Below are 20106 nucleotides of genomic sequence, written 5' to 3' on the forward strand. Positions count from 1 at the left end.
CAGCTGGAGGATAGATTCCGAATCGGGTTGTAAATGTTGCTTGTTTGAAGCATAAAGCATTCTATATCAAGATGTTTTGGTGTATGTTGAAGTTCAAAGAACTAGTCCAGAAGGGGGACTATATGTTTATTTTTTTGTAAGACTGTGTAGTGAAGAAAAGTTTGAGTTGCCTCTCCTGGCTTTGCTAGGATTGCGTGCGCACCCTGGAATTCTGGTGAGGGTGAGTGGGGGCTTGTGGAGAAGAGCTCGTGCCTCCAGGACTGAGCGTGAGAGTGCTGGAGGGCTAGAGGAGCCCCAGGCCAGCCTGCTCAGCTGCTGCCCCCACCCTGACCTTCTGGGACACTGCTTTGGGGATTGAACGCTAGTATTCGGCTGACCCTCTTTCTAGATTTCTGCTCAGATTTTTTCAGCAGTTTCCCACCATTGATTTGCATTTTAAAAAACAATCTCTTCCTCCCTTCACCCTTATTTCTTTTCTCTTGACATTTTCAGTGCAGTTTGTTTTATTTATTTTTCTCCTGCAGGCTTCACTTTTCATAGCTTGTTTGGGAAGTTCATTCTGTCAGCTCTGTGAACCTTTCCCCCCAGGCTGTTTGCATTGCTCAGAGGAGGCCGGGAGACAGGCTCCCCTGTCCTGGGCTGGTTGAGGGGTGCTCCCAGTGCTGACCTTGGAGTGAAGTAGGTTGTCTTAAAGCACAGTAAATACACTGCAATTTTGAATGCAAGGATTTTTGACATCTTGGAGCCACAATCTTTATGCCTTTCAAGCATGGAAAAGTGGAAGAAAAGTAGTGAATGTGTATAATTCTAAATACTCTTATATAGTTTCTTTGTGTTGGGGGAAGGGAGGATGGGGGTAGGGCAACACCTACAGAGATTTCAAATTTACAGTGTACGTGCAGGCCAAACTTGCACCGTCCTGGGACAGCTCCCTTAACGGCTGCCTGAAGACTCCGTTGTTGGAGATTCTACTTCTCCCTGAGAGTGGATCCACTCATCACTCAGAACGTCTGTGGTGTTCAGGAGTGGCTCCCACCCCCAACTGTGTCAGCCCTCTTAAGGGCAGCCACGCTGGTTGTGTCTTTGTACCACCTACAGCCCTGGGGACCCACTGAGGGTTCTGTTCATAACCCAGGTTGGAGAATCTTGTCAGTTGCCATCATGTTGGGTTGCAGTGTGGCGTCTCCATCTCAGGGCTCAGTTGCTCCCCCCAAACTAGTTAGTGTCTGTCTACATGTTGGGTGCTCACCTAGTTAATATGTAAACCATCTGTTCCATGCAGCATTTCCTGACCAACTTCCCACCTCCTCCTTCCTTCCCGTGCTCAGTCCTGCCTCCAGCACTTACCTGACTCCCCAGTTCATAGAGAGAATTGTGTCCTGAGACAGGCATGGGTCTTACTCCAACTTCTTGGTCTCCACAGCCCCGTGCTAGGTGCCTTGTATGCTGGTGCTTGAACCTGCAGAAAAGAAGTCCTGAGGTGTTTCCCAAAATAAAAGCCTTTTCACCCTGGAAACTGGACATAGTGGCAGCAGCCACTCTCAGGGATCCAGAAGTTGGACTCTTTCCCACAAGAAGACACTTGTGGGAAAGGGTCCGCAAAGCCACACAGGGGTTAGGGGTTGGGACCAGCAGAGTGAGTCTGTATGCTGAAGGATTGCTGTGCATGTTGTCTTTAGTCTTGCCAGTCTAGGGAGCACTTGGCCCTCAGGTCTTTAGTTTAGAATTTCAGAGCAGACAAAAGGCCCAGTCTAGTCCTCCTGAAGTTTGGAGGTCAGGGGTTCTTGTCCATGGTGGAGATGTCCCTGTAAACTGGGCATAGATTCTCCACATGTTGTGTGCAGCTGGTTTCCGAGTATAGACATTTCATTTGCACTTAGGTTTTCGGAAACAGGCCTGCCGTGACTATCAGGGTGCAGGGCTGCGTGCACCGTGGCACTCTCCCATGGGCTGGCAGCTTCACCTTCCACAGCAGGGTGAACGCAGCTGCGAAGCCAGGAAGGCACCAGGCCTCTTTTCACTGAGATTTTTGAGGTGTTGGCTGCAGCTGTGGTGACAAGGCCCTGCCTCACCTGGGTGAGATAGTCCTGCCCTGATGCTGCTGATGAGTCATTCTCAAGATCTGTTTGGGCCCTAGCCTTATTTATTGCCTGAGTATTTTATCCTGCTCCGCCCCCCCCCCCAACCCTTTTTTAAAGGGAAATGTCCACAGACTACATTTTGACTTTGGACTTGAGGCCAGTTATTTTGTAGAATCTCCCCTAATTTGGGTTTCTTTGATGTTTTTTCCTATGCAGGTTATGCACTTTGTGGCGGGGGCCGTTCCACAGAAGTATGTGTGCTCTCAGTGTGTTACCTCAGGAGAGACTGATGTTAGCTTAACTTACTGCGGGTGATGACCACAGTGATCACTCAGTTAAGGTGGTATCTGGAGGCGTTCTCCATTGCTGAGTTACTGTTGGCCTCTTGGTAATTAGTCAGTGCCTAATGGGGGAGAGACTGAGACTGTGTAAACATTCTATCATGTTCATCACACTTTCATCAACTAGTTTATGGTATGAATGTTTGTCCTCCCCGCTGCCCCTGCACGCACCATTCATATAGCATTGAAATCCTAGTGCCCAGTGTCATGGTGTTGGGAGCTGGGGCCTTTGGAGGTACTTATACGGTCAAGAGAGCCGAGCCATTGTGAATAGGGGGCTACAGAGAGACCCCTTTCCCCTCCACAATGTGAGGACACAGTGAACAGGTGTCAGCTTTGAAACAGGAAGAGGGCCCTCACCTGACCATGCTGGTGCTTGATTTTTGACTTCCCAGCCTCTGGAATTGTGAAAAATAAGTTTTTGTTCTATTATTGTTATTTTTAATCCTCACCTGAGGATATGTTTTTATCAATTTTAGAGAGAGGAAGGGAGTCAGAGAAAGAGATGTGAGAGAAATAACAGTCAGTTGCCTGCCACCCCGACTGGGGATGGGACACACAACCTAGGTATGTGCCCTGACTGGGAATCGAACCCGCAACCTTCTGGTACAGGACGATATTCCAAGCAATTGAGCTACCCAGCCAGGGCTCATGTTCTTTATAAACTATCCAGTCTGTGATATTCTGTTACAGCAGCCAGAACAGACCAAGACAGAACCCAGTGATGATTCTTAACAGAATTAGTTATTTCTGTCACAGTTGCTGAAGGATAATGATCTAATTTCTTCTACATTTCCTATTTGGCATTCTGCTGTAAAGAACTTTCTCTTCTCCCCCACTTGTTTATATGTCCGTTTATTTGCCTATTGGAATGGACTCTTGGATTCTTATTTTATTCAGAGTGAAAATTCATTACTATTATTGTCTCCTTTGAAGCTCAGATTGTTCCAGATTTGGCCAGTGGGAGTCCCTTCACACTGACTGCTGTGAAGGACGGCTCTTAAAAATGTGAATTCCCAGGTCTGTTGCAGCCCCACTGAGGTCTCCATGTGCAGTTTGGAAAAGGCTCCTAGAGCGATTGATATGCTATGGAATTTGGGGTCTGCCCCCCAGGCCCATCTTTTTCAAGTGTGCACCTCACAGAGCCTCCCTCCCCTTCTCCCCAGCTACCTGAATTGACAAGTGATCCACTCTGTCTGCCTCCATGCTGGTTTTTTGGGTCAGAGTTCTTTTTTTTTTTGAACAAAGTCTCCGGTAGCTTAAAAGTAATAAAAATAGTAAGTTTGAAAAAAATCACTGGATTAAGTGACCTCCATTCCAGGCTCAGCGTTTCTCCTGCTGAGCCACCGCCTCCCTCCTTCCCTCATCTGACCCATGTGCCCCTCTCCTTGTGCTTCTTCCTGAGTGCAACACTGAGGTGGACAGATGTCTCCTCACCAGATCAGCGAGGAGGCCCCTCAGTGCTCCTTTAAACCCAGCAGGTTTGGGTTGTGGGGTTTTGGTGGTGGAAACTCATAATGCTGTGTTTGCTACGTTCAGAGTTTCATACAGGAAGCCAAACTTAGAACCCCAGTCCTGTTGGAGAGGCTAAGCCCCTGGTGGGACTCAGAGCTGGTGGCCTGGGCTTTCCTGAACTCCACCCGATGGTCACCCCAGGCTGGCAGTCAAGGGCCTGAGGATCTCAACTCTGGCACCCTCCCTTTCTCCACACCTGTGTGGCTGCTCACCCTGACTCCTGTGTGGCTTTGTGTAGTGTCTTCCTTCTGGTGGTAAAGGTCAAGTTTCTGGATCCCGGAGAGTAGTTGCTGCCACTGTGTCCAGTTTCCAGTGTTTCTGGCAGACCCTGGGTATAGGGGGTTGGATCCTAAGGGGTATGGATTAGAGTGGGACATAGAAACTTCTGACTCTAAGGGTGAGCCAGAGAGCTGGGTGGGGAGCTCCTGGATCGGAGGCCCTCCTTCCTTTCTCAGAGGGTGCTGGTGCCTTGGGGTGAGGCACAGCACCTGTCCTCTGTGAGATTCCCACAGGCAGTGAGGCAGTCTGCTCTCACCTGCCTTTGTGACCTCCTCTCCTTCCAAGGGGAATGGGTTTCATTCTCCTTCTTATTCACCTGCCCCCTCCTAGATTTTTCCCCTTGGGCCCACCTATTCCTTTGGCCTGTGAATATTCTCCAGCTCCCAGTGGGCTGGAGGATTCCTTTCTAGGATGGTAGAAATGTCTTTTTCAGATGTGCACCTCACAGAGCCTCCCCTTTCTCCCAGCCTCCTGGGTAGAAAAGGGCTGCCCTAAGGTGTGCTACTTGGAAGTGTAGCAGGATGCCCAGCGCTCGTGGGAGTATGGCTGCCCTTCCCGGGGAGGAGCCTGGGACCAGGTCAGGTGTCAGTACTGAAGCCTCAAAGGCCTGGTGGAAAGGTTGAATCTTGGTAAATGACTGACTCCGGAGAACGAGGTGAGAGAGTAACCTGGGTTTAGCTTGGGATCTGGGCTGTGGTGTTCTCCTGGTACAGCGTCGTTCAACTTGAGTTCTCTGTGTAGGGTCTCACATGGACCAAATCAACGTGCTGGCAGGGCTGTGTTTCTTTCTGGAAGCTCTGGGGAAGAATCCCACTTCCAAGTCACTCAGGCTGTTGTCAGAATCCAGTTCCGTGCTGTTGTAGGACTGAGGCCCTGTCAGCAAGGCTACCGTAACTCTCGAACCCTGTCTGGTCCTCTCGTGTGGCTCCTCTGTCTCAGATCCCACAGCATCGCATCCCATCCTCTTCATGCTTGGGGTCACTGACCACTGCCCTCAGCGGGGAGGAAGCTCTGCTTTTGAAGGCTGGCATAATTACACTGGACCAACTTCGGTAATTTTCCTATTTTAAGGTCAGTTGATTAGTCACATTAATTACACCTGCAGTCTTCCCCATTCTTTTATATGGTTATACATTATATTTTCTGTTTTATTTCTTTGCTCAATATAAAGATGGCACTAAAAATATTTTGAAGACTTCCTAGAGATCTGGGTAAAAATGATGAATTGAGTGGATGTCCCTAATTTTACTTCATACTAAAACCCCATAAGAGTTGAGATAAAGGGGATTCTTCAAAAGGAATCAGTCTACAACGATAGGGAGAAAGGGAGGGGAGACAACAGCAAGTAAACATTATAAGCCAGGGGTAGATGGATGAGTGACCTAGTTTAAAATGTAGGTGTCGGTGTCACCGTATTATTACTTTATATGGGGAGTCGGGGGAGGGAAGGAGCATCAGAAGTGACTAAATATAAGCACTGTTTGAAAGCAGTCAGTGTGGTTAGATACCTAGATCCCTTTCCCTGTTCCGTGATTCTTGGCGACTGCCTCTCTTCTTTACCTGGATGTGGGAGATTTATTCTTCAGAAGGAAAAACCCAGGGCCTGGAGATGTGAGGTATTCTTGGAGGATTATATGAAGACCGTCTTCATTCCCCAGCCTTCCGCCTTCCTTTGGCTTATAGAAGCTGACAGCCAGCCCCTTACATTCCATACAGGAGATAACAGATCTCACTGTGGAGAACCTGACTGGCCCAAGAGGAAAGAACTAAAGATACTGAAAACAGGGATTTCCCAGCAGATGGCCTAGCCAGGCCACCCTACACAGAAACTTGCCTGCCCGGACTCAGTGCCTCCACTTAGCACTGAGGTGTTCACTCTTAGTCATGAGGATTACCAAAGATTACTAACATCCTTGTGTGCGTAACACAAAAGGAAGCAAAAAGAAACAGGAAAAAAAGCAATTTAAAAGAAATATTCAGCTCTGGCCAGGTAGCTTAGTGGGTTAGAGCATCATCTTGATTCACTAAGGTGAGGGTTAGATCTTGAGTCAGGGTATGTATAAGAATTAACTGATGAATGCATAAATAAATGGAACAACAAATCGATGTTTCTTTCTCTCCCTTCCCTTCCTTTTTCTTTAAAAATCAATCAATAAAAAAATGGTAAAAAGAAATACTTAGAGAGATTTTGAAAAAAATAAGACATTTTCTCAGAGAAATAAGAGAAATATTGTATCCATGAAATAAGAACAGGAAACTACAAAAATTTAGAAAACAAAATAATGTTAAAAGTTTAAAAAATAAGGTTGGAGCAAAACTATTAACAGAATTATTGGAAGATTAAGGGGAAGGAATTTATCCTAGAACCATGGCCCAGTTTATCTGTGACCTCATGGGGGGGGGGCCCCTGCGCTTATAAACGCTGCTCTGACTTTACTCCAAGAAGCGGAAGCCTCAATTGGCTACATTTTCACACTATTCCGAGGCTGAGCTGGTTCTTCTCATTTCTGCTGAGATCCCTCCAGCTATTCAGAGCTTGCAAAAAAAGTAGTCACTAGTGCTCAAACTGGTAGCTTCCAACGGTTCCTAGTTAAGGAAGCTCTGCTGAATGATTTGGGGGCCACTGAGGTGTGGATGTGGTTTGACATCATAGGCAAACATGGCGTCACTGGCTGTAATCTTCGAAGATCAATCTTTAACATTTGTTTCTTCTTGGTTTACTGTTTGAGTGTTCTTTTTTTTTTTAAGATTTTATTTATTTATCTTTAGAGGGGAAGGAAAGGAGAGAGGGAGAGAAACATCAATGTATGGTTGCTTCTCTTGCGTCCCCTGCAGGGAACTGGCCTGCAACCCAGGCATGCGCCCTGACCAGGAATTGAACCGGGATCCTTTGGTTCGCAGGCTTGTGCTCAATCCACTGAGCTACACCAGCCAGGGCTGTTTAAGTGTTCTTGGGTCACAAGTAATCGAAATGGTATTTGAATAAAAACAATATCAATGAAAAAGGTGAAGGAGTCTTCTAGAAGATGAAGAAGATGAAGAAATGGATAATAGAGTTGAAGAGGCAAGAAAAATTAAAGGATCAGCCAGCGTTCCCATATACATTAATAGGAAGGAGTTGCATAAAGAGAATAGAGAAAGAGTGCAAGTGGGAAAATCATCAGGGAAAAAATTTCTTGGAAGAGAAGGACACTGGTTTCCATATCAGAAGGGCTCATCAGATGTTCAGCCAAGTGGAGGAAGATAGAACCAGACTAGGATTTTGACTTTTCAGTATGCTGGGGAGAAAGGGATAAACAAGTACAGAAACCAGATACAGAAATCAGGAATCTGAGTGGTTTGGGGTTTCTCAGTGTACTGGAGTACAGCACATGCTTAGTAGAGCAATGATGGCTCCGTCACTCTCAGTGTGATTGATTTCCGACCTGGAATCCTTTACACAGCCAAACTGCTATTCAGGTAGATAGAATAAAGCTATATTCATACATACAGGGTCTGAAAAACTTGCCTTTTGCCCTAAAGCAGGGCTGTCAAACTCATTTTCACTAGCGGCCACATCAGCCTCACAGTTGCCTTCGAAGGGCCAAATATAATTTTAAGACTGTATAAATGTAACTTCTCCTTAACAGTTAAGTGAGAGCTTGGCGCTGCTGCCAGGTAGAAACAAGGTGGAGGGCAGGATTTGGCCCATGGGCCTTGTGTGTGCCACCTGTGCCCTAAAGGATTTCTCCATGAAGGTGAGCAAAGATTGGATCTCTCACAGGCTGTGTCTCAGGCAAGGTGAAGAGAATTCTGTGCACCAGTCCAGATGAGAGCAGCTCAGAGGGCCCCAGGAGAGGTTTCTTCTGGAAGAAGTAGAAATAGAACTTCTGATGTGAATGGACTTACTGAGAGGAGATTTGGACAACTGGCATTGAATGTGGGGTTGAATATTGATAAAGTCATAGAAAAGTAAGAAAATAGAAAAATCAGAGAGAAATATTAACTCCAGAGAACAAAAGGTTGTACAGGGAAAGTAATCATGGTTTATATGGCTTGCTGACTCATGTGCTCATAATGGTGAAAACTCTGAAAATTACTCTAGCCAAAGCTATAGTTTAATTATAATTGGAGTTAACTGTAATTGGGAAGGAAGTGTGAGGCCGTGGTTTGGGGAGAGAGGCAGTTTGTAGGGGTGCAAAGAGTGTTGTTGTATCCTTGTCTTCCAGGGTGGGAAGTGGATAGGTGAGACCTAAAACTGAAAAATCAGGGGTAGTAATACAAGCATATCACACACAGAAATTTCTAAGAGATATTTGGGGTGTAAACGTCATTAGAAAAAATTTCAACAAATTTGAAGATGTAATTGGCTTTATTAATTGATTCATGCATCAGGCCGCATCTCATCTAGCAACTGGAAGGGTGCTCAGAGGCATTGTACAAAATGCAAGATTTTTATCTGAAGAAGGGTGAGACAAGGGAGCTACTAACAAAAGACACAATTACTTTTTTGGGCCTGGAAATCTTTGGGGGGATGAGGAGGGGGTTTTTATCATACAGATTGCCTCTGTTTTCTATGGGGGGATGTGGAGAGGGCCCATGTGACAGATTGATTACCTTAGTGGTGGTGCTTGACCAGAAAATTCAAGACTGGTTAATTAAGATTATGTTTCTGGGAGAGGAAGAAACTGCAATTAGATCAGATATTAACTCTAGGTTTGGTGTCAGGGGCTTCTAGCACAAGTGACATCATGCTGGGCCTGTGATTTTTTTTTTAACAACAACAAGGTGAGCAAGAAGTTGAAAGCATCCTGGGAAAGGGGAAGGCCTGGCACAGGGCCTAGGATTGCTGCTTTTCCCAGCACAGCTTTTATCATAGATGACTTTTAGATTATGTGCAGGAATAATTTTTTTTGTGGGGGGGGAACAACAGCAAGTCTAGAATGCATGCCATGTACTAAGGGGAAGTATTGTTTCATGAAACTCGTTTTAATTGAGTATGCACGTATGCGTGCACTGGATTGATTTTGATAAATGTGTTTCTTACTGTGGGCCATGGTAAAAAAAATTGAAAGCCAGTGTTTAGTGCTTTCTCATTGCCAGTTCACTTTTCACACCTCTGTTCTTTAAATGTTTTACGACTGAGCATGTGTTACTTTTGTAACTAAAAAGACAGGGAGAATAAGAGGAAGGAATATTATGGGTTAATAAAATCTCATAAAAGACAAGCCTTGTTTATAGTGACTGCCAAGGTCACCGCCTGGGGGGCCAGCCCCCCTCAAGCCCACACACCCCCCCTACCCCCAGCAACAGTGGCCTCAGTTTACATGGGTAATACAAAGGTGCTAATGGCAAATGTGACAACGAAACTTTTTTTAGAAAATCACTTGTAAATTCACCACCCCATGTGACCATTTTCATGTTTTCACGTTCCATTTTGGCCTTTGACCACATGCTCACAAATTTTTCATGATTGCAGAACATGATGTACAAATTTCATGCTTAATGCATGTTCTTTTTCTTCTCTTGGTTTGTTTTCTTGAGGCAAATTCTTAGTCATGCATTTATTGGATTCGGGGTATGACCACTTGCAGGGGGAGTGGGGTCTGAATGTCTGTGACTGGATTGCTTACCGAAGGGTAGTAACAGTTTACTCTGCTGCACCAAGGTCTGAACATACTGCCTCACCATGGGCTTGCCAGCTGCAGTGGTGGTTATTCTTTTGAATTAAAGGTGTAAAATAATATCTGGATTGTCTTGTTTCATTTCCTGTGATGTTGCATATTTTCCTGTCTGTTAATTATATTGCCCTTTCATTTCAGTGTAATAGCTGTCATTTTTCTGAAACTTGAGTAGTTTAAGTCTGAATTTTTAATATTGTAGATATTTATGGTACCCTTCATTATAATTGCTGCAGCTGCAGATAACATTTTTGCTCCCTTCTTAATTTTAATGTTACTTTTAATTGTATGGGAATTTTAAAGCGTAGTGTTTTATATCTCTTTCTTATAGGCCAGAACCTTAGGGGAGGTCTCAGGGCAGGGGTTCAGTAGAGTATTCATCAGTTCTCCAGGTGTGCCCTTTCAGGGTCATGGTCTCCTCTGATTGATCAGTGACAGGGCAGGGGGTCTTTGCAGTTGGTTCTGGTGTCACCCACCTGGTTTTGCTGCTTTTCTGGGCCAGGAGCTGAAATACAGCTGAGGCCTAGATGTTATCTCCAGGAAGCAAAGGTTACCCTGGGTGTGAGGTCCTTTTTTCCCCAGTTTTGCCTTGGTGACCATCTGCACCTGGCTGTAAATTGCTCGGCCATTGTGTTCAGCTGTCTCAGTTTCCCTATTCCACTTGGTAAGAAATTTTCCTAGTCACTTTGGAGTCATTTTGGCTGAATTTTGGTTGCTGATGTAGTTTCAGCACCACTGCCTTTATTGGCTTCTTTGTAGATGTGGCTAACACCTTAGGCTGGCAGCTCAGGAGAACGCATCAATCTTCATCTGCCCCTTCACTGAGGTTCCGAAGGAAGGCACTGAGCCAGGAGCTTAGCACTGGCTCTATTCCCTCCAAACCAAAGGCCAGCAGGCCCTGTGTTGAAGGATGTGGCTTAGGCTGGGGTCCAAACAAGTCCTCCCATTACCGCCTTTAATTTAAATTCTGAGCTGTGCCTATGTGGACACTAGACTCTTCTTGTATGTGACGTTGAAGTTCAGGACCTGCTTCTCCATCCCTGACCTGCAAAACAGCAGCCTAAGAGCAAGAGGCAGCTTTTCCTCCCTGCGGGGAAGGGGAATAGGCCTGGGAGTGGGAGACAGCTCCCTTCGCCTTGCGGTGAGTTGAATGCCTTCCCTTCCCATGTGGAGGAATCAACAGGTGGGTGAAGAACCTCCAGAATGTGGGGCCCTGAAGTCTGTATTTAGACCTAGTCACCCTGATGCTGCCAGCTGGTCTCCTCAACACCAGTGACATAAGGGGTCGGTTGCTGAAAGCCCTGTTTTAGGTGAGGATGGTGAGGCCTTCAGATGGCAGGGGCTTGTCCAGGGTCAGGTCGTGTTGCTGAAGGAAGGAGTGTCTGCCTGGGAGCTCCTGTTCCTCTCTCTGCAGCCACTTGTGTGGCCCAGGCTGTGCTCAGGCCTCCTGTGTGTCCTCGTGTCCAGTAGCAGCCTTCAGGACTGTGTTCACACTCATTCTTGGAGGTCTCTCTGTGGAAGTGCTGTTCTGATGGTGGGATGGGGAGGTGGGATGCGGCTGCTGGCTTTTGAGACCAGACTTGCCTGTCTCTTCCAACAGGCCACTGACCATTCTCCCATCCCCCTTGAAGGGAGGGGACGAGCCAATGAGGGAGTGCAGACTGTGCCTGTTGACTCTGCTCTGTGGGAAGGATGGTTGAGCCGTCATAGCACCCGCTTGTAGAGGGCTGTGGTTTCCATGTCCCTGCTTGGCACCACTTTCTCAGAACAGCCGCCAGGTCTCGACGTTTCCTCACAAGATTTTGCAGCAGCCGTTCGTGCAGCGTGGCAGATGCTAGTTTATTGCTGGTGGCTGTGGGTGGGTTGTGTCCTCACTGCCAGCAGCCTTGTTTGTTTTTGCCTTGGTCCTGTTATGTTAGGGGATCTGAGAATTGGGAGGCAGACAGGGCTGGGGGTGAGCACTCTGCTGTAGGCCTCAGGTCTTGCCTTGCCCTGTAGTCAGCTGGAGGCACTACCCGCCTTCCTCCTCCTCCTCCAGCCACTGCGTTGGCTGCAGGGCCTGGGGGAGGAGTTAGGGGTTCCGGGTCAGGCCCTCTGAATTCTCCTTTGAGGGTGCCTACTTTTTGTAGGATACTCTGAGAGGCTTTGGGGGACAGACACAGATAAAAAAGAGCGACCCAGCCCCCAGCCTTCACTCTGTGCAGTTTACAGAGTGTTCTGTAGTTTAAGGAGGAAACAATGGTCTTTGTTGGTAGGAGTAGGGTGTGGTCGAGGGGAGGTTAAGCAAGGGAGGAAGAGGAGGCGGGGAATGGGCTCGTAGGATTTCCTCACCAAGGCCAGGATGCTCTGCCTTCACCTCTGTGGGGGCTGGACTTAAGAGGTTGTCTCAGAAAATCTTAGGTGAACAAATACAGAGTCATAATTCTGGCTTTTCTTTACTGGCCAGTGTTAGATTATGTCCATACTTGGCCAGTGTTAGATTTTGTGTCGTCTTGTCCAAGTGGTTGAGTCTCTGTGTCTTCATTGGGCTGTCCCTTCCTGCTGCTCTGCCCCAGGTAGTGGTAGGTGGAAAGAACATGTTCTGTGGAATCCATCCTTGGTTAAGATCCTGGGGCCTGTTGGTTTTTTTCTTGTCCTTGAACAAGTCACATGACCTTTCTGAATTTCTGTTTTTCCCACCATGAAGTGGAAAAATCAATACCCAATGGAGAGGTGATGAGGTAAATGTTTGAGCAGGCACGTGGCAGAAATCCTAGTATTTAGGAGATAGTTAAAAAATAGCTGTTTTCCATTCTTTCAAAAATTCTTCTCATTTTTTTGGCTGTTTTTAGAAAGTTGACTTAACCTGAACTTTGCCTAACTTATAGCTGGCATGATAGCAACCCTGTTCCTGGATAAGTATAAGAACACAGGGAAACAATTTGGAGGTTTCTGGAGTCTGCGTATGAGCCTTGTCTTTTCTCTTTCCTTGAGAAGCAGGTTTTGGGGTGGTGGTTTGGAGTTGAACCAGCAGCTACCTCATGGCTCCCACGTCTCTCCACAGATCCTGCTTCACAGAAGATGCACTATTATCGATACTCTAATGCTGAGGTCAGCTGCTGGTACAAGTACCTCCTCTTCAGTTACAACATCGTCTTCTGGGTGAGTGGATGAGAGCAGCCACATTCCCTTTATTTAGTAAATTGTAATTTTTCACGTACTTTTGATTTGCCAGGCCCTCTGAGGCTCCGGATGGATTGGTGGGCAGGGTCGGTCAGCCCTCCTTTAGCAACAAGTAAATTATAATATGGACCCATTAAGTGCTGTGATGGGGAAGGCCAGGGCAATTGAGAATAAGACTAGTTGAATGGTCTAGGTGGGCTGGTAATTGAATACTAGACTACCCTAGCTTTGGGGATTCAGGAAAACTTGGGGCTGTAGTCCAGATAGGAGTTTTCAGTCCACATTCCTGCCTATTCCTGCCCCAAAGGCACATCAGAGCAGGAGTAATTTGTGTGTATCTGCCTGTGGGCCGGGTCCTCTTCTAGGCTCTGAGAGTTCAGACTGGGCAAGGGCACCTGAAGCCCTGCCCTGGTGCTGGGTTTAACCAAAAGTGGTATTAGCCTGCTGAGCAATAGAGCACAGAGGGAAAAGCTCCTTAATGAGGGTGGTCAGAAAACAACAGTATAATGAGGTGACTTGTGGACTGAGACCTGAATATGAGTGAAGAGGCAGCCTCATGGGAGTCTGGGGATAGAACAGCATTTTTACAGGGTCTGAGGCAGGAATGAGCTTGGCATATGCCAGGCACAAAGAGAAGGCCATATGGCTGGAGCTGAGTACAGAGGGGAAGGAGACACAGGTGAGGAGAGCGGCAGGAAGGGGCCAGGTCATGTGGGGACATACAGTTTTCTGTAAGTAGTTGGGATTACCTCCTGCTTTTTTTTAAGTGACTCCTGGTAGGTTATTAGTTGGATGGTGTGATCTGATTTTGGGATGATTCTGCAGAGAGGGGATGGATGGTAGTAGCCGTGCTCTGAGGTGGAATGTTGGGGCAGAAGGGTTTGGAATGCCAGTTACATAGAGATGTCACTTTCATGTGTAAGTGGCCATTCTGGAGTCTTAGCCACCATCACCGGGAGGGGTGCACTGGATGAGATCATGGAAGGAGAGCATGATGACTGGGAAGAGGAGAGGTCTGGATATTCAGCCCTGGGATGCTGGCGGTGGGGTTGAGGTGGGAAGTCCACTCCAAAGTTGGCTGTCAGTGAGTGGCCTTAGGTGAAAGGAAGCCCTAGAGATTCTGTGTTGTGGAAGCCTTGAGAGGAAGCATTTCATGTAGAAAGGAGCAATCAGCTGTACCACATGTGAAGTAGGAAGAGGACAGAAAATTGTCATTGGCTTTGACAGGGCAGGGGTTGTTGGTGACCTTGATCATTACTGCTGTTTGCTCTGGGGGGACCAAAACCCCGCTGGAGTTGGCTGAGGAGCCAGTGGGACACGAGGAAGTGGAGAGTGGTGGTTCTTTCAAGGACTCTTTCCTCAAAGAGGAGCAGAACAGTTGGGCAGTGGCTGGTGCAGGGGTGCAGGGAGATGCACCGTGTGTGTGTTGCCAGTGGGACTGGGCCAGGGAGAGGCAGACCTTGATTTTTCTGTGCAGGAGGGTGGGGGGACATGATCATGCACAGAAGGAAGGGCTGTGATGCCACGTTTCGCCCCTACTGTGGGTTTTGCCATTTCCTATTTGGATTGGATCTTTTTTTCCTTTAAATTAACTTTTAATTGTAGTTGACATTCCATATCACATTAGTGTCAGGTATACAACACGGTGAGTCAACATTTATATACCTTATGAAGTAATCACCACAATACATCTAGTAACCATCTGACTTTCACACTTGACTATACAGCATCATCTCCTGGTGATTGTCTCTAGGTTTCGGGGTTTTCTTTCCTGGGGTGGGGTGGGATTCAGTGGCTGGGCTGTGCACCCCACGTCTTTTTCTGTGCTCAGACAACTTCTCACCAACTTCATCATTGCCCCTGAAGTAGGGCAGTGCAGGACTTTTCACGTGGGAGGACTGGCTGTATCCTCGAGACTTGTGGCTTCCCAGGCCTGCACTGCTCTCTGTCTTGAGGCAGTCCTCTGGCCCCACCTGGGGTCCCCACCACCCAGCTAGTTGTATGGTGGAGAGCCCTCTGGCCTAGGCGGGCAGTCTCACACTTTGGTAACTTGTACGCCCAGCTGTCATTATCACTGCCAGCTGTGCTTGCTTGGCCTTGTGCCTTGACCTCTGATTCTCTTTCTGATTTTTGCAGCTAGAGGGAAACTCCTACTGCTGCCGTGGCTGAGGGCTCTGATATCTGTATCTTCAGAGGATTTTCAGAACAGATTCCTTGCTCTTGAGCTCTTTTCCCTTGCTCGATAGTATCTTTGCAGCACCAAGTTCAAATAGTGGACTACACGAATCCAGAATCGTAGCTGTCTGGTGATCGAAGAGTGCTGTAGCTTTGTTGGAGTTTTGCAGAATTGTCATTGTGTGCTCTGGGAGAGTTAATCATTTCTCAGTTAGTGTGCACTGGGGCAGAACAGGAAGGGACAACGAGGAACAGTCAGGAAAATGAGACCTGAGAGAGCTTGCTAGGGAAATTCATAGGGTGAGGCCAGGCACGTGGCTGGGAGAGACTACCTGGCCCTTTCCTGCTAAGTTCTTGGTGGTGATTTGTTGTCTTCATCTGCACAGGAGCTGGGAATGTAGAGTAAGACCTGAGAATTGGGGTGTAGAGCTCTCAGGGACATGCACAGTGCAGCAGGAGGCTTGTAGGGCCAGTCTGGACTCGCACCTGAATTAGTGACCTTGATAAGCCTTGGTAGTTTCATTATGAAATACAGTTCTCACCTGCCTGCTGCCTGCCTTAAAAGGTTGCTGAAAATGTCTAAAATGACAGGCTAAGCCCTTACCTCCTCAGAGAAGTTCTTTTTTTAAAAAAAAGAGAATAATATAATGAATGGCCATGTTCCTATCACCTAGCTTCAAAACTTACCATCTCATCCACTGTTGTGTAATTCCTCTCCACCCCCACTCCCTGGGTATTTTGAAGCAAAGCACAGCTAGACTGTTTTGCACAGAGTTTTTACAATATTTATTTTGTTTTGATGAATTAACAATGACCAGTGAAGCAGAGGGACTGCCTGGGCTCAGCAGGCAGGTTTGAGTATGGAGAAGGCAACCTGTTGTTTCTTTGACCAATTCTGGGTGCCGAGCAAGTACAGGTTTTATTTAGCAGTTTGTCTCACTCAGAATTATTTTCACGGCAACATTCTGTGCAACAAACACCTGTAAAGCTCGAACAGCTTTCTTAAGCTTCTCTCCCTCCAGTTTAGGGGCAGAGATTTTTTCCCAAGAGGCCGGTCATGATAACACTCACATAGGGTGAGAAATGTGGGTGCTGCCAATGTCTTTCTCTTTTCTGAGCTGTGTGGTTCACCAGGTGAGCCTGGAGCTGGGCTGCATGGCGTTCTCATCTCAGGGATGTCAGGCAGGACCCAGTACTCCCAGTCAACATAGCACTTTGAAGGCCCTAGCATTTTTTAAAATTATTATAATCATTCTTTGGTTATGTTAGACCTGTTTCTAGGGCAAAATATCACTTTGACGTAGGGAAATGCAAATCAAAACCACAGAGAGATACCACTTTACACCCATGAGGATGGCTGTTGTGAAAAGAACAGAACGTAACAGATGTTGGCAAGGATGTGGAGAAATTGGGACCCATGTGTACTGTTTGTGAGACTGTAAAGTGGTGCAGCTGCTATGGAAAATAGTGTGGTGGCTTCTCAAAAAGTTAAAAAGTAGAATTTCCATATGATCCAGCAATTCCACTACCGGACATTATACCCAGAATAATTGAAAGCAAAATCTTAAAAAGAGATATTTGTACATCCATGTTCATAACAGCATTATTCACAATAGCCAAGGAGTAGAAATAACCCCAGTATTTACGGATGGATGAATAAATAATGCAATGTGGTGTACACATGCAGTGGAATATTATTATTATTATTATTATTCAGCCTTAAAAAGGAAGGCAGTCCTGTCACGTGCTACAACGTGGATGAACCTAGAGGACATTATGCTAAGTGAAATAAGCAGCACACACACTGTATGGTTCCACTTACATGATTGTACCAGAGTGGTCAAATTCATCGAAACAGAAAGTAGACGAGTGTTTGCCAGGGGTTGGGATGGGGCAAATGGGAAGTTACTGTTTAATGGGTAGAGTGTCGTCTTTGCAAGATAAAAAGCTCTGTGGATAGTGGTGATGGTGGCACAGTGCTGTGAGTACATCGAATCCCACTAAGCTGTACACTTAAAAATGGCTAATTTGATATTACGTATACTTACCACAATTAAAAACTAAAAAACAGATCTCACTTGCACTTGCAGAGGAAGGGAAGCTGGCAGAGGTGAGCGCTGGGGGAGCAGTGCCTGGCCCTTTATCTTCATTCGCTGTCACGCCACCTGGCTCCACAAAGAAGCTGGGCTCCTGGCTTTCCCGAGTGAATCCTCTAGAGCAGTGGTTGAGACGATCTCTGCAGTTCCAGGATCGCTTCCCACCGCAGACGCTGAGTTGGTCCGCAGAGGTTCCGATAAAACCCTTGCCTGAATCAGTTTCGGAAGAGGATTGATGAGGGGATGGACTGAGGCTCCTCATGAGCACAGACAGCACCCCTGTTACAGAGGGGAGAGCCCCCTGGCACTGTCTTCCTCAGTGATTTGGGCAGGTCTGAGCCACAGCTTCCCAGCTTACAGAATGCAGGATTTAGGGTCTGAGCCTACTGTGCAGCCTGTTTCTGAGTGAGAGGTGAGCCGTTGCCAGGCCCCTTCCTTCCTTCCAAGTGACAGATGCCTCCATGAGTAGAGTGTACATGTAATTTAGGGTCCAAATTGGGAAACTTAAGATTATTAATGAAGAGAGGTTATTATGAATTTTGCCAGAACAGCTGGTGTCCCTGAGGACCGTCCCAGGCAAACCAGGACATGTGGTCACCCTACCTGAGAGAGGCAAAGCAAGTCTGATGGGGAAGGACTTAAAAGGTCATCTGCCTTCGCCTGTCCTTGTTCACAGCATCTTGTGGGCGGAGAGTCTTCCTCTCTTCCTCTGGCCTTGATTGTGCTCTTCCTTTGGTGGGGAGGAGAGTCAGTACCTCCTGTGATCAGCTGATAGACAACTGCCCATGCTCGAGCTGGACTCCACCCATGTAATATTAGACCCTGAGGCCTGATCCCAGGTCTGAGTGCAGATGCTGTCTCCTCTTCCATCCCTGGGTAATTGATGCAGTCAAAAAGGAAAAGGCTAGTGTTTTTCCGTGAAATGTCTTTTCATTTTCACTGCTGAGAAGTAGTGGTACCATTTTCTCTTCAAGCTTTGTTTAAAAAACGTTTGCAGTTACATGGAAATTTTACACAAGGCGTCCCAAATTGACTGCATTCTTTCCGCCATGCTCCGTTCTTCTGTGACAGTGCCCTTGTCTTGCAGTCCTGAGGGCCGCACTTTCAGGTCCACATCATCTGGTGCGGAACATTTCAGGTTGCTGCAGGGGTTTCCTGATTGTTTTTGGAAATTTCCATATTGGATATTTAGGTTGTTTTCTTTTTTTTTTTTTTTTGGTATAGATTCTCCCCTGTAGGAAAAGAAGGGAGATTATTTGCTGGGATCAATTCCCAGGAGGGATATTGGTGGGTCAGAAGGTGTGTACATTGTTTTGATTGGTCTGGCATGTTTATTTAGTCCAAATTGCTTCCCCAGAAGGGTTGTCCCAATTCTTAAGAAATAGATCACCTCGTTACAGACTGGTATGTGTGTAATTTTCCACTTTTCGGCTTGCCATGGCAGAGGTCAAGGATTGCTTAATCAGATTGCTCCACTACCACTTGGAGTTCCCTATGAAGCTGATCCTGCAGGGTCTCAGCTCTGGGTCACCCCCGCTCAGGCAAGCACGAGGTGAACACCCCAGGAGGGGTTTCTGAGGAAGGGCTGTCCCTGGCACTGCTGTCACGCCCTGGCACGTGTGACCATTACTGGCTCGTAGGGTCGCGTCAGGTCTGTCTGACGGGGGTGTGTGCGTAACTGCAGCCTTTGCCATTGCATAGCCAGCGTGGCCCAGGTGGCTGGAGTGGTTTACCTTCTGCGTGGGAGTGTCTCATTCCGATCTCATCTGTGCCTTTCTTTTCCCCTCCAAAATGCTTTTTAAAAGTATCACCACTACTGAGGTGTAAATGAGACAGAATAACATTCAGCCACTTCCAGCGTGTAGTTCAGGGAGCCGACAGCTGCATACCTGTGTGAGACAGCGGAGAGGGGAAGCATCCCCACCGCCTCAGAAACGTCCCTGTGCCCCGCTCTGCAGTCATTCTCCCCGTCCCTTTCGCAGGCAGCTTTTGACCTGCCTCCTGTCACCATAAATTAGGTGGCTTGTGAATCTGACTTTTTTAGGTGATTTCTTTTTGTTTTTATTTTTTAACTTTGTTGATTTCTTTTTAAAAATAAAAATATTTTTATTGATTTTCTTACTCACTTTTATTATTTCCTTATTTTTATTATCTCCTTTCTATTTACTTTGGGATTATTTTGCTGTTTTTCTAGCATCTAAGGTAGAAAATTAGATTATTGATTTAAAATTTTTTACTTAGTGTAAATATTTCATGCTATATGTTTTCTGTACCCCATATATTTTTTAATCCCCACCCAAGGATATATTTATTGATTTTGGGTGGGGGGAGAAAGGGAGAGGGAGAAACATCAGTGTGAGAGAGAAACATCTATGGTTGCCTCCTGTGCATGTTCTGACCAGGGATCGAACCCGAAACCTAGGTGTGTGCCCTGACTGGGGAATTGGTGATGTTCCAACCAACTGAGCCACCCTGGCCAGGGCTACATCCCATATATTTTTATATGCTTTAATTTCATTTGGTTAAAATATCATCTTGTATATGCGTAGTCTATGTACTGTGTCCTTTCTTCTTCCCTCTGGCTAACTTGAGGAGTTTCTCTTTATTCTAGTTCTAATAGTTTCAGTTGGAGCTTTTTAATATTTTCTGTTTCTCTCCTCATTATGTTAATTTTCCTTTAAATTCCTGAGCCTATTTACAATATCTGTTTTTAAATCTTTGCTAATTCCATTTTCTTTGTCATTTCTGTCTTTTTCTAGCGATTAGTTTTTTCTCATCATAGGTCACAGTTTCCCCT

General features: G+C 46.5%; 1 protein-coding gene across 1 annotated transcript in view; it reads left to right on the top strand.

The window, feature by feature from the left end:
- TSPAN14 (tetraspanin 14) overlaps positions 1-20106 on the top strand; it is a 51900-nt gene that overhangs the window by 12147 nt on the left and 19647 nt on the right. The window contains exon 2 of the mRNA XM_037059453.1: positions 12920-13017. Within this exon, the coding sequence (XP_036915348.1) occupies positions 12937-13017 (81 nt within the window). The 5' untranslated portion in view covers positions 12920-12936. The remainder of the gene's footprint in view (positions 1-12919; positions 13018-20106) is intronic.

The sequence above is a fragment of the Sturnira hondurensis genome, unplaced genomic scaffold, assembly GCF_014824575.4.
Source record: "Sturnira hondurensis isolate 20B ecotype Veracruz unplaced genomic scaffold, ASM1482457v3 Scaffold0010874, whole genome shotgun sequence".
Classification (NCBI taxonomy): Eukaryota; Metazoa; Chordata; class Mammalia; order Chiroptera; family Phyllostomidae; genus Sturnira; species Sturnira hondurensis.